At 40.0% G+C, this 21,144-nt stretch overlaps 1 protein-coding gene across 1 annotated transcript in view; it reads left to right on the top strand.

The window, feature by feature from the left end:
• The window catches only part of crhr1 (corticotropin releasing hormone receptor 1), a 150,160-nt gene extending 134,028 nt beyond the window's left edge, over positions 1-16,132 (top strand). Inside the window, exons 11-14 of the mRNA XM_024285068.2 lie at positions 7,022-7,107; positions 7,323-7,458; positions 7,687-7,728; positions 14,799-16,132. Of these exons, the coding sequence (XP_024140836.1) occupies positions 7,022-7,107; positions 7,323-7,458; positions 7,687-7,728; positions 14,799-14,939 (405 nt within the window). The 3' untranslated portion in view covers positions 14,940-16,132. The remainder of the gene's footprint in view (positions 1-7,021; positions 7,108-7,322; positions 7,459-7,686; positions 7,729-14,798) is intronic.
• The last annotated feature ends 5,012 nt before the right edge of the window (positions 16,133-21,144 follow it).

Here is a 21,144-nt window from a genome sequence, read left to right as displayed (position 1 = left end):
AAGCTTGACAGCATTCTGTCAAATGCAAAGACTGAGGAATGCTGCATGATTGATGCTGTTTGTTGGGGTTCAGAACACTGAGATTTAGTCATTTCGCAGACGTATTATTCGACTTAAAGTTTTGCTACAGTTGAAGGCAATCTGTACTCTGTAATATTCAAGATTAGAATTTGAACCCTTGACCAACTAATTGACTGACAGCTCATCCCACTGAGTACAGCAGCCCCTCTTCCATGAAAGACCCTCCAATCACATTTTGATCTATTGTTAAAGCGTCGTTACTTTTTGTTTTCAAGGATTTTTTATCTTCACTGATCTCCATGGCAGACATAAAATCGTGTCCACATTTGTCCATCTCTGTCATGAGAGGGATCACACATTAATATAATCATCTTTGGTTCCTTTGAGGCTCTTTGAAGCACCTCATAAAAACGAAACGTAACATTGTTTTGTGTGTAGTAAATGTATTGCAAAGTAATGTAAGTTGTACATACTTATGACATACTGGTGATGCTGTCATACGGTGTCTTTGCACCACACTATACTAGTCATTCATAGGTTCAAGTACTGCCTGCTTTCTTTAAAAGCCGACTTTAGAGGTGTGCACGACAAACTTCAGAGCCCGTCTGCAACCTGCGAAGCCACATGTCGCTCTTTTACCCCTCTTCCTCATGGCTCTGTGGTTAACGAAAAATAAAAGTTTACATTTTAAAAAGTAAGCGAATCAAAAGTTCAACTAATAGATTTTTGTCTCAGAAAACTAAGCCTGAATTTAGCTGCATGTTTTCTATTTTTGAACAACTTAAAAGTTTTTTTGCTGCACCTTATGGTTTGAAAAATTCAAACCATTCACTTTTTAAGATCTGATTTAATTTTAGTTACTTAGATTTACAAGTTTCTCACTGAGATGCTTCATAAAAAGTAAAATCAGCATTTTTTTTTGTTTAAATCACTGCTGACATTACACTACCTACTTCTACATTTGTGCTGTAAGGTGTCTTTTATTTTGAAAAACCCTTCAAAAGCTACTAAAAGGCTATTTTCTTGTTATATTTATGATTTATTTATGCCAAAAAAACAACAGTTTGTTTACACTTATCATTTTAACATGCATACCAAATCTGTGTCCTATTTTTTTAAAGGATGAAGTCAGACTTTGTGGCTCCTACTGGGTTGTAGTCAGTGAGAAAATGACCCGACTGCAGTCTGATTGTAAAGTAAAGGTTGCACTAATGCAGGGATGTTAAACTCAATCACACAGGGGGACAAAATCCAAAACAAACCTTAGGTCGTGGGCTGAACAGGAAAAACATCTATTGAACACTTAAAAACTACATTTTTTTTACTTTAAAACTGTGATTTTTCAATTTCTTTTATGAATATAGCATTACCTGAGATAATGCTAGTGTGAATGCTGTAAGCTGAATTTGGTCGCTGAAGCTAATAGCAAAAAATGCTGAAGCTAAAATATTAGCTAAGTGCCAAATTAGCCTAAAAAAACTTTAAAAAAAACTGGGGTAGCCAAAACAGCTAGAATGTTTCTGAAAAAATTGCTAAACCTCAAAACACACTAAATAAACGGAGTAAAATCTAATTTAGCCAAAACAGCTAGAGTGTAAATATATTAGCTAAACTCCAAAACAGCCTAAAAAATCTTATTAAATGCCAAAACAGTCCAAAAAGCTACCAGAATGCTAATTTTTAAAACTTTAAAACTGTAACTTTTTAATTTAATTATGAAAAACAAAAAGGCTGGAATATTATTTCAGAATAAATCAATTTAAACCTTAAATAACTTTCAAAATTTTACTCTCTATAAAAATATATTTTGTCAAAATCATACAAGTTAGAAATGAGTGCAAGATAATATCGGGCTATTAATAACAATAAAATAAAATGATCTGGAGGGCCGTACATATCACCTGGAGGGCCGGATCCGGCCCCCGGGCCTTGACTTTGGCACATCTGCACTAAAGGATCAGGCAGGAAAACTCTGTTCAACGTGCGTCTCACCTGCTTGATCCTTACTCTTATATGTCATGGAAGAAATCCCTACAACCTGACCCCGCAGCACGCCCGTAGGAAAAATGTGACCGTTACCACCTTTATATTCTGTCTGCGTGTCCCATACGGTTCTCCCACTCGTAATGAATAAAGCTTAGATTTGTATACCTGTGGTAACCATCTTCAACTGAAAGTATCATTTATTATTGATCACACGGGAGATAAACTCATTTGTGGCTTCAGCATGTCATTTTGCTATTTCAATCCTTTTTGTCTTTATCTCAATTAAATACTTCATTTCTCCCTGAGGGGAAATTAGAAATGTACTTCTTTCCACATGTGAGCATCTGTAACTTGTTTTATTTCTATGCAAAAAAAGTCAAATGGAACTGTTAATGTTGGAGATAAAAATGAAAAGAAGAACACTTCACGGATCAGCTGGAACTACAGACTGATAACAATGTGGAAAGGAGACATAAAAGTCTGAAAAGTAGCACGGATGTTTTCTCTGCTTCAGTCTTGTCGCTGCTGGCGAGCCACGAGTGGACTGACCTTCCCTCTGTCGCTCAAACACAGGATTCTTTTATATTCTCCACTCATTTGAGAAAAAAAAAATCATCTCCTTAAGAGGCACTTTCCTGGACTGTTTCTGCCCCCCCACCCCCGGGCGGACATCTGCCTCATTCAATATCACTCCGCTGCTTTCCCTGGAAATCCTCCACTCTTGCTCACAATGGCGACTTCTTCTGGGCTTTTGTGTCTTTGCGGAGCGCTTGATCCCAAAGGATCACCAGCGGGTCACCAGAATGTTTGTTGTTCCTGCAGCCAGAGTGTTCTGCTCATGAAGTCTCCACTTTTTTTCCCATCAGGACCTTTCAAACCAACAGTGATGTCTTCTAGTAAATATTGAATTTAATGTAACACTAGAATTGTGAATACTGGCAGACATGAAGAAGACTATCTGGGACTGCAGTGTGTGGCATCATAAACACCGTTCAGGCCAAGGTCAGGTCATCGGGAACTGGAAAGTATTTCTATGGCTATTTTTTACCCCATGTTACATCATTCTCACCTATTGCACGCCATTGATTTTGGCATTCATCACAAAGTGGAAAGATAATCCCGAGTTTGCCTCCCAAACCTCACTTTTCTCCTTCTTTTATTTTTATTTTTAACAGAACTGTTAGTTTTGCTTCATATTTCCTCCTCGGTCTGAGAAATATTCCTGTTTTTGCCGAAGCCTTAAATAGCTTGTAGCCTTATTGTCACAGAGCTCCACTCCTGTGCAGAAAGTGTTGACGCCGGCTGACACGCACCGCAACAATTTCCACACATTCTCTGTTGTTATTTTGAGGCAACACCATCCAGCTGCTGCGAAGAGGACTGGAAAATAATAATCACCCTCTTCGCTTTACTGCACAACATAAAACATGCTGCAAGTACGGAGAGCTATTAATATTCTCAGACTGTCGGCATGACAGTGTTTTACTACAACCATTACTGCTGCAAGGTTTGGTTTTTTTGAAAAATGAAGCAAAGTCAACATTCATTTTTAAACACAGCCCATTTTACTTTTTCATTTGACTTTTTTTTCTTTATATTGCTAGCTACTTTTGAAACCCGAAATAGTTTCTTAAAACATTTTAGGGTTTTGTGCAGACTCCCTTTAGAGAGACGTTTAAGTACATTAAGTCGTATTTTAGTATAAAAATATCATTTAAAAAAAAAGAAAATGTAAGTTGAGTTTAAAACTGTCAAAAAATGCATTTGAAAACAGCTCATCTGCTGCCATTTAATTAATAAAAATCATGGTAACAGTAAAAAGTTTATCTTTTTTTAACACATTTGTTAAATGTGGGAAAAAAAAAAGCTTTTCGTAAACAAAAGCAATGATCAAGCACGGAGGTGGGAGTGTCATGGTTTGAATTGATTTCCAGAGACTTGATGACGTGATATATCCTACCTGTAATGGAGACATTAGTGCTCCTCACATGCTCAAATTTATCTGCGTTTAGTGAGCAAAAACAGCAACAAGTGCAACATCAAAAAGCTAAAAACTAACAAAATAAAGATTTTATCTGTTCCCAAACTGAAGTCTGGACTTTGATCCAGTCGAGCAGCTTCTTATGCCAAAGGAACAGGTCATGAACAAAGTCAGAATGCAGATAAAAAACATTTACATTGTAATCAAAAAACAGAAAAAAAGTCCAAGATCCACCGATTTATTCTGACCCATTTCCAGTGGTTTGTTTTTGTAAGATTTCTGTTTTTGAGCCTTAAAGTCATTTTTTATGTTAAAACAAGCAAGAGCAGAATCAAATGTAGGAATACCTTTGATGGAATAAAAGTGAGTAAAGGACTGATCATAATCTTTCGAAAATTAGGTTTTTGGTGTTTTTAACAAGTTCTTGTGGCATTTTTTGATGATAAAGGACATTTATAAAAAATACTAAGATTTATTCTGCATTTCTGACTAAAATGTTTTTTTCAAATCAGGGTGAATCAGGAGAAGACGGAAAATGCTGTTGGACAAATTAAGATTTGTGATGTACCTTAAACTAAGGGGCGGGGTCTCCATATTAATTGTCCCGCCCACAACTCACAAGTGAATTTCTGATTGCCACTCTGCAGAATCTATGTCCTATGCCGTGTTTTTTTTGTTTTTTTTTAACTTTGGATAAAATGACATTATCATAAAGAATAGATGAAAAAATGATGGTAGTGGATCTTTAAAGCTTCATCAGTATGAAATTAATAAAATATCTGGTGTGAAACAATTGAATAAAACTGAAGGACTCCAACATTTTTGATGCACAGAAGAACACCTGATGACTAAATGTTTTATAATAAAGCACCCCCTCCAGCTTTTATATTATACATTATATTAAATGATTCCATTCATTTGTATCTATAAAGACATTTGTTTTGTAGAAACACTTTTTAAATATAGTAGATGACTTCAAATGAAATTAAAAAGTTCCACATAGAATTTAAAGATTTGGTGAAGTTTCTTAAAGTATTTAAATTGACCATTTAAAGAGCGTTCACACCTGGTCCAGCTATATGCATTTATTCTACTTTAACCTAAGCCACACATCTTTTGTTAAAACCGTTTTACCAAAGTTTTACAGGCATAAAACCTGAAGGCCATCTGGTAATCAAGCACTCCAGGATAAATCAAGATGCCGTTTCAGCCGCTGTGGTGTGTAATTCTACAAAAATTAGAGTTGTTTGTCTCAAGTTGAAAGCCTAAACAGACAAAGCCTGTGCGGCCTTGAATACTCCAATCAGTGACTCCTTTATTCCAAGGTCTTTGGAGATTGTTCTTTGTATTTTGCCAATAAGAAGAAGGAGGGAATAATAGCCGTGACATTGCAGACTGCTTCAGGATGCTGTGAGTCAAACCCGGCGTGATCCCCCTGATGAATGTGTCGTTTTCTTTGGGCGCCGGGGTCCAAAAACGCCAGGATTCTAGAAAGTTGCAGTTAGGTGTTGCAAATGCTTTCGCCTGCGGACAGACAGACAGGATGGCTGTGACCCTGACTGGAAGGAAGCAGGTACAGAAATTGGAAAATTAGCATTTGAGGCAGGAAGCCACGGCAGTTCCAATGAGAGATGTGTCCTTGGGTACGACCTTGAACCTCTGCAGTGCACTCCCTGTGCTAATTGGTCTGTGCATTCTGGAGAGTGTGAAGGAGTAAATGTGTACTGTCTGGTTTACACTGGTCTGTCTGTGGTGCATCTCTGTTGTAAAATCCTGGAGAATAAACGAAATAAAAACTTTAATTGTACTTTCAAAATAAAAATGCATTGAATCTTATTTTTTATTTAATGCCAGCATCCATTATCGTCATGGATGATGAAAATTTTAGAAGTATAAAAATACAGTTTATGACACATAATATGCATTTTACAGAAAAGGCATGGGCCCTGTTTGCCAAAGCTTTGGATGTTGTCACCGTGGTGACGAGGGAAGTGGGCGGACCAGAGACGCAATGGAGACAATGTAAACCAACGATCTTGAGATGGACTTCCCACCCTGCTCAAGGGAGACCCCACAAATGGACCTGTGGAGATCCGCTATAACACAGTGTTAAGCAAAAAATTCTCACTCCCAACTTGTCAAATATGAACTCATGTTTTGGGACCCCTCTGTGTCACTTTTGGACGTTTTGGGTCTCCCCAACCTCCAAGCCGCGAACCGGTACCGGTCCGAGGGCAGCTTGATACCGGGCTACAGACAGGGAAAAAATGCATTTGCTAATCGGGGGTCCCCAACCCTCGGGATGGGGACCGGTACTGGGAACGGTACCCTAACCCGGTGCTGGTACACTACCCTAACCTAGTACAGGTTATTATCCTGTCTGGTACCGTGTCCCAAGGGTTGGAGACCCCTGATTTAATGGGAATAGCCAGCACATCAAAAAACGAGTTGTGGACATCCAATCATCAAAAAGTGAGGTGGAGGGGGCCCTACACCATACGTCCATATATGGACAAGTTGGGAGTGAAAATGGAAGCGAAAACAAGTTAAAACCTGTAGGTTGGAACCATTGACTGTATATGAAAACTGGACAGTGTGTACCATCACCTATGGAAAATTGTTTACTCCTGGCTCCAACAAAATTAAAGAAATTCAGTCGCAATTTTTTTTTCTTTTGCATTATGAACACCGCCATGTTGGAATTAGAAATAGCAGTAGTTAGTCTGAATTGGTCTGAGCTGATGTTTCTATGACAACCAATCTAGCCAAACAAGTAGACCACTTGAAAGTGGCTTCATGAAATCTGTCAATCAAAAAAATTCAAGAATTATCAAGAAAATGTTACGTAAATATATAAAAGCAAGAACGGTTATTCTGGCAAATACAATGACTGAGTAATAGAAGTCTTTCAGCTTCTTGGAACCAGCAGGTACTTCCTGTTTAGAAAGACGAAAGTCGGTCAGTCCAGTTCAGTTACAGTTAAAAATAATGAATAAAGTTATAACATCCCTTTATTCTGTTTTATTCCTGCAGATCAACTTTATTTTCCTCTTCAACATCGTGAGAATCCTGATGACCAAACTGCGAGCCTCCACAACCTCCGAGACAATCCAGTACAGGTGAATTTACGCTAACCTGCCGCTGACTCCTGCTGCACCTGCAGTAAATACACTCCAGAGGTGCTCCTGTGTAAACACGCCCTGAATTATTCATATTTTATCCTCGATCGGCTGAGCCTGCAGAAGGGTTTTCCGCGTGGCCTTCTAACATGCAGTGATACGCGAGCTGAGCCGCTCTGTCACGCTTGTCTGAGCTGTGATCTCCTCTTCCGCAGGAAAGCAGTGAAGGCCACTCTGGTCCTTCTGCCTCTGCTGGGAATCACATACATGCTGTTTTTTGTCAACCCCGGGGAAGACGAGATCTCTCAAATTGTCTTCATCTACTTCAACTCGTTTTTGGAGTCCTTCCAGGTAGGAATTGTCTTGCAGACAGTGCGGCGTGGCGGCGTGGGCAGATTGTTTCTCTTTGTACACTCAGTAATTGAAATGAGTTGACAGCAGAACATTGTGCTCCTCTGTGGATGTGCACAATAAGCTCTGTATGGGCGATTAAAACAGGATCAGCGCATTGATGTTTTGGATGGCCTTCTTTCCCATGATGCTTTATCCTCACATTATCTCCTCTGTCCTCTTACGCAGGGCTTCTTCGTCTCAGTGTTTTACTGCTTCCTAAACAGTGAGGTAAGCAGATTCTCTTATCGATTTCACATTTTGGCTTTCTCCCCGATACAGAAGCCTCTTCATACTCCCCATCCCCCTCCAGCACTTGTACTCTCCCTTTTTGGTGGCTGTTCCTGGCACATATATTTAGGGCACAATTAAGACTTGTCATGTGCCGACATAAGTGACATCACTTTCTACACAGTATGACAGTGTCATCTCTAATTTGGCTGCATGAAAAATAAGGGGTGAAACTCTCTCAGAATAGCTCTGACGTCTGCATGCGCGAGGCGAGGCGCGGCGCTGCCTCCCTTTCCTAATCCCATTTGTGTTATTAGCAGTTGTTTTATCATGGCGTGTATTGTCTTAGATTGATTCGCTGGCGTAGATCTCCTAAATCAAAAGCACATTACATTAAAAGCCTGCAGTCGTGCTAACCGTGTAGTGATGACAGCCACATCTGCAAGCTGCAGTGATGGATCATAATTAGGAGTTTAACCAAAGCACGCAGGGATGTCTGAGCGCTGACTGATCATGATACAAGACGTGTAAGTATTCATTTGGACTGAATTGGAACTGTTTGCAAAACAACTCCAGTGTGTTGACTCTGTTCGAGTCCTGAAATGTGTTTCTTTAAAGAAGGGTTTGCAGAGGTAAGCATTTCTGGAAAGCAAGAAATTCAGCACTTGTGTTAAAATCCACAACAAATAAAAGAATGCATACATATTTTTAAAAGGACTATATTTTCGATCTGAATTCCTCCGATTGTTGAACCTCAGTGCCGTTTCTGTCCCGGTCGCTAAACAGTGGACTATCTCCACACCACCAGTTTGGTCATCCAGTCCATATGTGTTTTGTGGATTTGGTGAAGGCAACAGCTACATGTTAGCAGCCTTAGAGCATGTTCACAATACCTGTAAAAATATAAACAAACTGATTCCCCTTCAACAAACAGCCTCAGCTAATTCCCAACCTTCTTAGTAGCACAGTCCAACACTGCTACACTTTAGCCCCTATAGCGTATTTACAATAACACAGAGCTCGGTGGACCCCTCATTTGACTAAACATAATTAAACAAAACGGAATTAATCTATTTATAAGGCTCTCCGGATTATAAGGTGCTTTGCTTGTCTTTTTTTTCTATCAAGACTTTTAAGTGCATCATAAAGTGTGAAAATGCGGTACATGAAAGTATGTCCAAAAAGATATAAAAGAATGTGTAAGTAGAAAAATATAAAAAAAGGTCACAAAAACGCACTTGCCACTTTACCATTTTTCACTCTCATAGCATAAATTTAAGAAGCTTCAGGATGCTTTCATCTTCTGTCCATGCCCATTTCCTCCTAAAGGAGCAGCTCTTCCTTCGCTGGCTGATCTCTCACCTAAAGTCATGAAATCTGGGTCAAGCCTGTAAGGATAATCAACTGGGCGGCTGGGCACACCCTCAAAGATGGGGCGAGGAGGTCACCTGTAGTAGATTTACTGCCCCTCCACATCAAAAGGAGGGCAATAATCTGGGCACATCCCTCTGGGTGGAGGCTATGGATCGTGCTGGTGGGGACTATGTGTTTCAGCTGGCCTGGGAGGGTCCATGGAGGAATTGTCCATGCAGAGGGAGGTGTGTGCTATTCCAGATTTCATTGGTTGAAGCAGGCTGCAGCATGCACAGGTCGCCAATCCACTGCAAGGCCACATGCAGAACAACACGCTCATGAGCGGGAGAGACGCGCGCATGCACGGGGAACATGCAAAACAGAAAATATATCATGTCAGCTGCTACATACACATCTATGGGGAAGGTTTTATCTTCAACTTTAGATGGAGATCCGGTGATTCCACTGAAGCACCGTGATTTCTTAGTCATGTTAAAGATGACAGTTTCGGAGATGAATACTTTACAACCACTATAATGGTGCATCCACATGAAACGCGACAGAGGCGTCAAGTTTTAATGTTAAGTCAATGTGACTTTAGGCTTAATTGTCTTTATATAAGTCCTCCATCATCAGAAAAAAATGTTAAGAACATGTTAAAAATAAGAATTCTATTCTCTCAGGGTGGGTTTGTGGCTGTGTATGCTTGGATTCCCGTGTGATCCCTTCTGCTTCCTCCTCTTTCAGACTCCTTGTGTTTGGCTGCTCCTCCTGTCTCATTGCCCAGTTTGCACTCCTCCCCTTGTGTCTGCTTCTCACACTGCAGAGGCGTGAGCAGAGGAGTCGAGGACAGACCAACAAATGTGCCTTCATTTAAATAGAAGACAGTCAAACATGATCCATATCCTGCTTTTTTCTGTCTTACATATGTACGCTTTCAGCAATATTTGGTGCTATGGATGCTAAAAAAAGAGGCTCAGGTTCTCTTCTACAAACCCTGACATCCTTCAGAAGATTCTGCTGAGATTTATGTCTGGGTCAGATTGTAAGGACAGCGAAACGAGGAGAGGATGAGTCACAACTCATGGATGCTTCTGCTGCAAAGCCTCTAAAGTGGACACCTGAAATTCCGACTCCTCCTCACTGCTGTTGCCGGTCGGCCTCCTGGCCTTTTTCTTTGTTCTGTCTAAATTAAGTGGTATTTTGGTGCGGCGCACAAACGGCCAGCACATACCAGCAGGTCAACAGGCTCAGACATGAAGACACGGAGAAGATGGCTTTGCAGAAGTTGAAACCAAATATCAGGACAGAGAAGAAAAGGGAGTTAATTGGCTTTAAATGTGGCGATGCTTTTGGACTACGACTTTGAGAAAACGCCAGTCTGCTGTGATAATTAGGCTTTAGAGACAGAACGAAAAAAGAGAACCACCCAGAGTGAGGCAGTAATGTGGACGGAGAAAGCTTGTTGTTGTTGGGGTCAGGGGAAATTGTGCAGACTAAACTAACTCAAACAACCATTTGGTTTAAAACATCAGAAAAAAATGGGCTTATCCAAATTCAGAAACGTTTTAATGGGGGAGCCAAAAAATAGTTAAAAAACATGAAACCATCCTTGTTAAATTTATTCAGCCTGGAGGTAGCGGTATAAGATAATTGGAATCTTCAGTACTACTAAAGAATGCTTTATGCATCACAGTCTTATAGTGCATTCACACCGGGCGCGGCAGGCGTGTCAAATTTGCGTCTGCCGCCTCTCTTTTGACGCCGGTCAAATTTACTGCTAGGCTAGACGCTCCAGCCGTGGAGCAGCAAGTTGTTCTGGAATTCACTCGTTGCCAGATCATGGAAAGCAGGGATGATGTTGAGCGAGTAGCTTAGGTTTGTTTTGGAGAGCTCTACCGAGGCGCCAATAAGCACATCACTGTGTTTGTTTTGAGTCTCTCTGGGTTCTGTTTTCTTTAGTTTTCTTCTTGAGCTTTAATCCAAAGGAACTGAAATAAAAATAAAACTGGGGGATCTTTTTATTATTGTCTTGTTTAAAATAAGAAAAAAAAGCATAAGTCCATGAATCTAGAGCGGCTGTCCGGGCTGCCGTGCAGCTAACCGCCGACGGGCAAGCAGAATGGACTCCACTGCCCAGGGACCCACAGCCTGGACAGTAAACCTCGCTAAATATGCCAGGTGCAGCAGCGATCAATATCAGCTCTGCCGGAGCCTGAGCAGCGGCGACCGCTATTAACTATCCACTGGGCGGCTGGCTAGCATAGCCGTCCACCCAACTCAATGAGCTTGTGACGGAATGGCGATCTGTCCAGGGTGTATCTCGGGACAGTTTTAAGCTGGGACAGTTTCCGAGAACCCAACGGCCCCCGCGGATAAAGAACATGGATGGAAGTTGACGAAAATTCTTGCATCAAGCAGCCATCTTGAATGTTTATTGATCTTTGCATATTTCTAATGAACTACTGCCGCTCTGCAGAAACTATGTCCTATATTTTTGCTAAAAATCTCAATTAAAAATGAACACAATAGATCTAAAGAAGATGGGAGGGGGACTTTAAAGAGAAATTACAGATGTTGAATGTAAAGTAATATATCTGTATAGATCTATAGATGCTGTCCGTTGAAGTTGGATTCCTCTGTCTCATAGCAGCAGGCTGACTGAGAGAACAGATTTTCGCCGCCTTTAATAAGTTGAAATTAAAAAGAGCCAGCTAGAACCCTATTTATCTCTGCAAAGTTCACATCCGTCCCCCCATTTTAAACGTAGCTCAGAGGGGCCACCTGAGCCACGAGCTGAGGGGGACTCTCAAACGTCCAGCTTCACAGCATCCCATCATTAAGAAATCATTGGGGGTTATTCCTCGAGAACGCGAGGATGCATCAGTTGCCCTTCAGTTAGTGACCCTCACTGCGACGGCTGTCTGAACGATGAGCGAATATCTCATCATGAACTGCAATGTAGCTGGAACAAAAGGCTTAACCAGCGTGTGCAGCTTACACGGGATATTGATTTAGTGTCTTGTTATGGGCTGAAGGTAGCCGGGAGAGCAGGGGGAGAAATGAAATAGATGAGCGGCGCGTACTCACCGTCACACTCAGCAGAAAGGGAAAACATTCAGTCCAGAAACATGTAGAGGATTAAACCATCTCTCTGCAGGATGGGAGTCTGATTTCATTTGGGTTAGTGCTTTTTCTGTGAAATGTATGCTGAACGCCGCTATGAAGTGACTCCAGGACAAACAGAGACCAGCTTTTCAATCAGAAATCAACTATAAAGTCATTTGGCTAGATTTCCAGCAGGTTTTACTAATGTAGTGATTTTTTTTTTTTTTTTTTTTAAGAAGATTTACAATCCAACTAAATACTGTTTAAAACCTGTTATTTGGGAAAATCTTCCTAAAATCCTTTAGATAAAAATAATTAACTAGAGTGTCAAATTAAAAGTAACAAATTGAAAAATTAACTTGCATTAACGTCGTATTTGAAGTTAAAGCAGAGTAATCTTACCTAAGGTTTCCTTTTCTTAGAAAAAAACTTCATTTGAAAATACTAAACAAAGGCGGATCCGGCCCCTGGGCCTTGACTCTGACACCTATCTTAGGCTGTATCTTTATTAATGGGGCTTTAAAAGTGCTGTCTGTTGGTCATTGCCAGATTTTTTGACAAATTAAAATAAACTTGTTTAATTCTTGAAAATACAGTCTGAAAACATCTGTGTGCTGCCCCCTACATGTTGAATTGAGGTATGACAGTTGAATTTTGTGATTGGTGAAACCATATATATGTATGTAAAAAACAAAATGGAGGACTGAATTGACTCAATTTCGTTGGAACTGGAAGGAAACCATTTTTTATGGGTGACATCACACTTACTCAGTGCAGTTCTCATATACAGTGCGCATACATTCAATGGTCATGGTAGGGGAGGCAGTTTTAAGCTTTGTGGTGCAATGCATTATTCATGCATAAATGTAGGACATAAAGGGATGGTTAGAAGACAAGGGAAAGTATATTATACTGTTGAGGTATGGCTGTGCTCAGTTGGGAAAAATAGAAAAATTGCCCATACCATTATACGCTCACCGACAGGCAGATCTGACTCATCAGATTTTCCAGTCGTTTTTTTTTTTTTAATTTCTTAAAACACTTGGAGTGGTTTTCTGATACTTTGGCTCAACTCTTCAAGGTTGAATGAATTTACAATGTTTATATCTGCCATACATAGCAGTGGTCCCAACCCCCGGGCTGTGGACCAGCACCGGTCCATGGGCCAATTGGTACCAGGCCGCTGACAGAAAAAAAAAAAAAGAAATGCATGGACCTACTTATATTATTTCAGTTTAGTTTATTTTCTGACCCTGAAGGAAGTTTTATTTTGAAAAACTGGATTCTGTTCACAACACCTGTCTTGGTCATGTGACTTAAAGCAGATAGCTGCATGGCTAACTGGACTGCTTAGCTAGTAGCTCAAAGCTAACAAAAACCAAACAAGAAAACATATTTAAGAAGTTTATTCAGTGAGAAAAGAGCCAATGAGGAAACCAAAGAGAGCCTATGGCTTCAAAGGACAATAAAGCTGCTGTTTACGGATGAAACCAGGAGTTTCCTTCGACATTATTACCTCGAATTATTGAGACAGATGTCTGCTGGCGATAGCTTGTAGCTCTGTTTGTTCCACACACAGATAATAAAGTTATAATAAAGAGGATTCACGTTTATATAATATTTAGAAAATACCAGTTTTATGATGGTTGCGTCATTTTATTTTGCTTTATTTATCCATCACACCTTGAAAGTCAGACGTAGCTGAAGCTAGCGTCCGGTTGTTAGCCTCCACTTTGGCGTCAAAGAGAAAATCTTCATCTCAAGTTTTACTGTTCATAAAGATTCAATCAAATAAAGTTTTGGATTTTCAGAAACTTGTAAAAGAGACATTTGAGAATTTTTGTACAGCAAGGGTGAATTAGGTAGACATCTTTTCTGAAACATTTTTACAGAAAATGTTCTTTTGTGATAAAAAAAAAACAACAATGACTGAGGATTTATGTAAAGACAAAATATGATCAATCTTTTTGCCTTGAAAGACAATCAGACTCTGGACTGAGTGTTACAATGGCATTCTGGGAAAAAAAAATTCAATCAATGTAATGTTTCCTTTATGGATTTTTTTTTTTCAAACCAGAAAGAACCTCTACAATCAAAAACTTTGTTTTATTGAATCTTCATCATCTGCATAAAAGTCTCCACTAATATTTTTTGACTTTTTTAAACAAAATTTCTTAGATTTTTATAAACCAGAAGGATAAAAATACCAACTTCCCCCCCGTTCTGACCAGTCCATGGCCTGAAAAAGGTTGGGGACCACTGGTACATGGAACATATTGTCCTTTTTTATCCGTCTCTTTAAACTCTGGAGATGATTGTCTCAGTTGGTCCACCTGCAACCAACATCTAATGCCACTAATGCAGTTATTTGATTGTACTTTCTATGCTCAGTTTGAGTTTACTCTATTGAAATGTCTAAATATAGGTTTATGTCTTCCAACTAATTGATTAGCAGCAGCAATGAACTGGATCTACTACCTTTTCAATCAAGGACTAACATTTTCCACTGCTCTTTTTCTTCAGTGGAAGCTGAGGCTTGTATGTACTGAAGGACGTTGACTTCCCTTTGAGTTTGCAGGGTAACGGTATTTAACGTTTGTCATTTGCAGGTCCGCTCAGCTGTGAGAAAGAGGTTCCACCGATGGCAGGAGCAGCACTCCATCCGCGCCCGGATGACCCAGGCCATGTCCATCCCCACCTCACCTTCACGGGTCAGCTTTCACAGCATCAAGCAGTCCACATCGCTCTGAAAGAGGAAACCCGCTTTGTCCCGACGTGGAGCTATGGGAGCAACCTCCGGCTGTCGTTGTCATCATTTTGTGCCGCTTCTCTGGACTACACTAAAACGCTCTTTGAGCTGGACAAAGCGACCGAGCAGGAAACAGACTGCATCAGTCTCCTAAACCTCTGGAGAGACGCGACAGGGACTTTCTGGAGAAATAAATGTGGACTGAAGGAGGATGTTGCAGATGTCCTGATATGAGAGGTTTGTGGATCAAAAGATGCTCGTGACCAAGCTGCTTTGTGTGACCTGGAGTGTCAGGGTGAATGTACAGAACTCTGTGTAGTTCAGTGTTTGACAGTGATTTTTTTTTCTTGAACACTTTCTCGTCTTCATCATTTGTGGCTCTGGACTGAGCTGGAATCCCTCCTTCTGGACGGCACTCTCAGGCCGAGTCGTTAGGTGTTGAAATTTTCATGACACTTTTAAGTTATTATCACTCTTTGGTTTGGTCCTGTTGTTTTCTATTTTGATGCCCTGGTGTTCTGAGTTTGGTGCCGTTGTGTGATTCCCACCAGTTTTCCGGGAAAGTTTGAACACATTCCATACATAATGACGCCTCCGTGATAACAGGTATCCAAAAGTCGAGTCATCTCAATTTGAAAAACATCATCTTTGACTGCAAAACTCTCAGGGCGTGACGTATTTTCAGTGGGTGTCCGGATTAAATGACCTTTTAAATACTTATGGTGATTGCAGAACCCTCATTAGAGTTCTGATAAATACAATTTTTACAAACTCTTGAGCAAGACAAGCTGTTACCCATTGATCAAAGCTCTTTTGGTGAGGCTTATCTGGCCTTGGGACTAAATCCAAGCCCACAGAGCGTTGGCAGCACCGGCCCTGCAATGGCAGGAAGTCTGCACAGATTTGTGTGGATTTGGACCCGTTTGGACACAGAGTGGCCAAATTCCATCCAGCTGGGAACCATATGATCTGAATTTACATAAGACACTTCACCTGGACCCACGCTGGTTCTCATTCAAACCGTCTTGAACCACATTGTTATTGGTCAGTTGTACAGCAGTTTTTCAAGAATGTGAAGCTGTATCCTTTATAAACCACAGAGCTGCGTCAACGCCATCCACTGGTTTTCTAATGACATAAGATCTTCTTTTGTCCAAACGGGATTTTGATGATTAAAAGAAGATCTTAACCCAGGATCAGAGGAATTTATATATATTGTGCCAGTTGGGGGCAACTCAAACAACAAAATGCAAACGCACCATGATGTCAGACTGAGAGCTTATGGAATCATGTTTGCAAATATTTTCCTTTTACAAGCACATAGATCACAGTGGATTATCAATATCAGTCTTACATGTTGCTCTAAAAAGCACATGTATAATTTTAAATTACTAAAACCATGTTTTGTTAATGCAGATTTTGTCAAAAAAACTGATGATATTTGCAGGACTCCAGAGTTTTGTTCAAATAAATGAATTTTTAAAACCATCGACAGATAATTACAGATGGATCGTGAAGGATCGTGAACAGGAATAATGCAGCTTTTAGTGGTGCAACATCTAAACTAGGGGTGTCAGAATCACAACCTTCTATTGGCTAAAAACACCTGATCCAGGTAATCAGCAGTAGATAAGTTAGGATTTTTGGACGACCAGAAGAAGGCTGGAGTTTGACACTCCTAAATCCTTTAACACCAGAAAAATAACATAAGTTATTTGATTTATCATAACTTTTTGATCATTTACGACGAGAATCAGCTAATTAAAGGGTCTAAATCATCCTATTCTTAAGCCTTTCAGAGTAAACTATATCCATATATAAGGTCATATTACCTTTGGCACACAAAATAGCAAACTATTAACGAAATATGGATCATTTTGACGATCCTTTTCATATCCCGAAGTAAGACGCATCAATCTCTGAGGCTCCGCCTTTTGCTCCTTGTGAGCGACACCCATTTCATGGTGTCAACCTAGAGCCGGCCTCGGCAGCCTGTCTGTGTTTCGCCCATGAAGACAAAAAACATCCGAACTTTTGTAAAGATGGATGTGCATATAAAATGAAGGCGTTTTGCCAATCACCGCTAGCCCCTCGGAGCAAGTAATAATAATAATAATAATGGATTAGATTTATCTGCGCTTTTCCAGACGCTCAAAGCGCTTACATTGTTTATCCATTATTCATTCGCACCTCATTCATACTTGGTGATGGTAAGCTTCTACTGTAGCCACAGCTGCCCTGGGGCAGGCTGACAGAGGCGTGGCTGCCAGTACGCGCCTACGGCCCCTCTGACCATCACCGGAACATTCATACACATTCACACACCAGTGGAGCCACACTGGAGGCAAGTTGGGTTAGGTGCCTTGCCCAGGGACACAACGACACTTGGCTGGCGGGAGCCGGAATCGAACCGCCTATCCTTCGATCATTGGCCGACCCGCTCTACCACCTGAGCCACTGCCGCCCAAAGTGGGGGTTTATGTTAGCCTGGCAGCGCAGACTCTTCCTGGAAGGGGCTGTTCCCCACTTTGTGATGTCACAACGTAAAGACCCACTCGTTTTCATGGACTGCGAGGGGCTGGTGCTTAGAGCGGAGGTTTTTAGAGAAATTCTCAGAGATGGAATTGAACAAAATATCACTTCAGGGTTGTTTTTGTGAGGAATGAACTTTATAATACCCTTAGAACAGAGATAAGCAACTCCAGGCTGCATGTTTTCTAGCATACTTTGCTAATCTGGCATGTTCTAATTGGCTGGACACCTGAAGCAGGTAATCAGTCAAGAGTTGGGCCTTGGAAATCATGGAGATAAAGCGGCCTAGAGGCCTGGAGTTGCCCATCCCCTTCTTAGAAACTCAAAAATGTGATTTTGCATGGAAACAGTGATTGTGTAAGCACTTCACTACTGTAAAGAGTTGAATATCAGTGCAAAGCTGCTTCTCTCTGCTTCAGAATCCGCTGGAATTACACTAACTACGTACACGGTTGAGTCACGATGGTTGAAGGAATGTCAACATTTGAGCTAAAGCTCTGGTGTTAAAGGGTTAACTGGAGTTTGCTCCACCCAACCCTCCAAAAATCCAAAAATGGACAACCGGATGGGAAAAAGTAAAAAGAGATTGGAGCCCTAATAAAATCAAACCAGGTGCTTTGAAGGAATAACCCGACCTCTACCCAGTTATTATGAATAGAAAATATGTTATTTCTGGAGTAAAGTTGGCCTTTTTTTACATGGTGGTCAATGGAAACTGTTCTCTTTTGACATCAGCCTCTAGTGGTCGTTTGAGGAACTGCAACATCTGACTCTCCCAGGTTAGCTTTCAACTCAGTACAGAATGTGAGGCCTAACATGTCAGTTAGAATATACGTCTCACCACGGTACCGGAGATATATATCCAGAGGGAGAAAGTGTCAGTTTAGATTCCTGATTTGTACAGTGTGTGGGCAAAACAAAGACAGGGCAGCCATGACAACAAAGATTTACAACCATGGACTTTTTGTAGCTCCAGATCAGGAAGAAGGGTCCTATTACCTTTGAAATATCTTTCAGTGACCGAAGCAACAATAATGTAATGTTGGCACCAAATCTAAACCAATGAATGTGGAAATATGTGGTTTCTACAGCATTATTCCTATGGAATAGATGCTTTTCTTTTTTAATTTAAAAAAAAAGTGCTCTCATATTCTAAAAATATATGGCTAATCTGAATCAGTCTGTTGTCTTCTCTTCCACAAAAAAGGAATTCCAAAAACAATTTGGTATCTGTTGACTTCAGGTTTGCAAAAACTAGTTATCGTATTTTCCGGAGTATAAGTCGCTCTGGAGTATAAGTCGCAACAGCAAAAAATGTCTAGCCAAGAAGAAGAAAACCATATATAAGTTGTTCTGGAGTACAAGTTGCACGTTTGGGAGAAAAGTCTGACGTATCAGAACAAATCCGCCAAGCCCAGCGTAGCTTAAAATAAACAAATTAATACAAGAATGCTAATCTTTTGATCTGTATAAGAAAAATGTGAAAGTTTAAGAGGAAAACAATCAGATTCTCTTCCATGTTTCTTTTGGACAACACTTCTTCTACCGCTGTCAGTAGCAAATACTTGTACTCAGATTCAACGCCCTCTAGTGGTTGTTAAAGGAGATACAGACAATCGGTGTTAACTGGGAAAATACATATATGAGCCTATTTATGTCTTTAAAAAAGACACAATTAAGTCGCTCCAAAAGTATAAGTTGCACCCCTGGCCAAACTATGAAAAAAACGGTGACTTATACTCCGGAAAATATGGTACTTAAAAACAAAATTCAATTCAACAAAATTCATCCTTCAGGTGAGACGATTTTACGTCTTTGTTGTACGTCACTAATTCTCAATACATCCAGGAGTCCACTTAATTTAGCATCACCTTTAACAGAAAAAAACATTGAAAATATTTTTTTTAATATATAATTGGAAATAAATTCATGCATGAGGGAGCTTAGTGATGTAAGATTTTGTTCCCCTTTCACAACAAACAGTTTTATCCCAAACCCTGGTGTGGACACAAGCAGACCCTGGTCCACTTGTCCACAAGTCAGTAGGCCTAAGTTCACTTGCAATACATATTTATCCTCTGTAGGTCAAAGAGGAAAAACAAAGAATAAAAAATTAAATCATACAATACATTTTGCATAGAGTTAAAGAAAACAGTCCATGGTATAAATGTTGAGAAGTGTGTTAAGGAATGTTCACTCCAGACTCAGAAACCTGCATTCAAGTGACCACTCCCAATAAAAAGTCTATGTAAATGCACATTTTGGACTTTCACTGTCATACTCTCAATCACATGTCACGACAGAAGTTTTAAAGTTAAACCAGTTGAACTTTGACCAATCAAGAACTCCAATTTTGTCGTGACATATGGTTATAGCGTCAACAAGAAAGTGTTGAGTCCCCCATAGAAAGTGCATTACCTCCAGATTGGTCAATTTATAACTTGAATAACTGGTGATAAAGTAGAAATATCTTCAAAAAAATAGGATTATAAAAAACATGCTAAGAAGAATGCATCAGAGATATTCTGACAGTAAAATGGCTGAGTACGAACTGTTTATTTCTCAATGGAAGTCAATGGGATTTTGGCTTTTGGGGTACTTCCTATTTGGAACACGAGAGGGAAGTGATTGCTCAGTCCATTGATGTCCATGTCAATGGTAGCATCCTTTTAAAAAAAACAGAAGTACTAATCGTTTGAAAATTGATCACGATGGAGAAATAACTGTGGTTCAAAATTATTCATAAATTCAGAGGATTTACAACGTTTTGACACACAAACCCTCTAGCGCTACTATTGGGTAGCGACAGGCTTGTATGAACACCATATGCTAAAAGTGCATTCAAAAACCCGCATTGAGCACGTTCCACACATGCCCGGTGTGAACATAATTCAGCAAAAAGTCAAAAAATGTTTTATGGGTCAATACATGGAATGAATCAGCTTCATGATAGTCAAAGACTATCATCTTTTTTCTTTTTTTCCCACCAGATCAGAGATTGTTTTGGTAACTCCACCCCTAAATGGACACCTGTTGGGCATTTTGGTTGACTTTGATCTTTTTATTCATTTATTTTTTTCCCCAGACAGTATATGAAAGCAAAGTAAATTATATGATGATGTAAATTACTCCCTGTGAGAACTGGAGTTTATTGATCAGTTTTTGCCCTAAATTTTGTCAAAATTGAACTCCAACTTAAGATGAAAGTGGCTCTGTTGGTAAACCATTCAATCATCTTTCTCTGAAGTGACTTTTTAATTGTAACATGAAGGAATAGATTATTTATTACTTGTAAATATGTAATTAGCAGAGCAGATATATTCAGATCAAAGGGAGGTGTGACAGACAAAAACCAAAAACACTAAACCACACACTGTAAGTCATATGGGCACGTCACTCATGTGATCAGCAATTCACCGCCCACATTCCTGATAGACCAGTTTGCCTAGCACCTGTGCATTCTTATCAAATGCTGTTTCTGTCAAATTGTATATGAACCTACTCTTTTTCTCAACCATTTGGTTTTTTATTTTCACCCTGAGCTCTGATTGTGAAAGAATGTCACGTCAGCCAACTTTTATGCGCCACTAAAATGGTCATTTTAATGTAAAATCATGTATTAGTAGCTAAGCAACAATGTTCAGCTTGATTTTTGCAGCTGAATGTTGCAGTAG

Source organism: Oryzias melastigma, linkage group LG19 (genome assembly GCF_002922805.2).
Source record: "Oryzias melastigma strain HK-1 linkage group LG19, ASM292280v2, whole genome shotgun sequence".
Classification (NCBI taxonomy): domain Eukaryota; kingdom Metazoa; phylum Chordata; class Actinopteri; order Beloniformes; family Adrianichthyidae; genus Oryzias; species Oryzias melastigma.
Note: the sequence above shows the minus strand (reverse complement) of the source record. Positions and strands in the feature narration are given on the sequence as shown.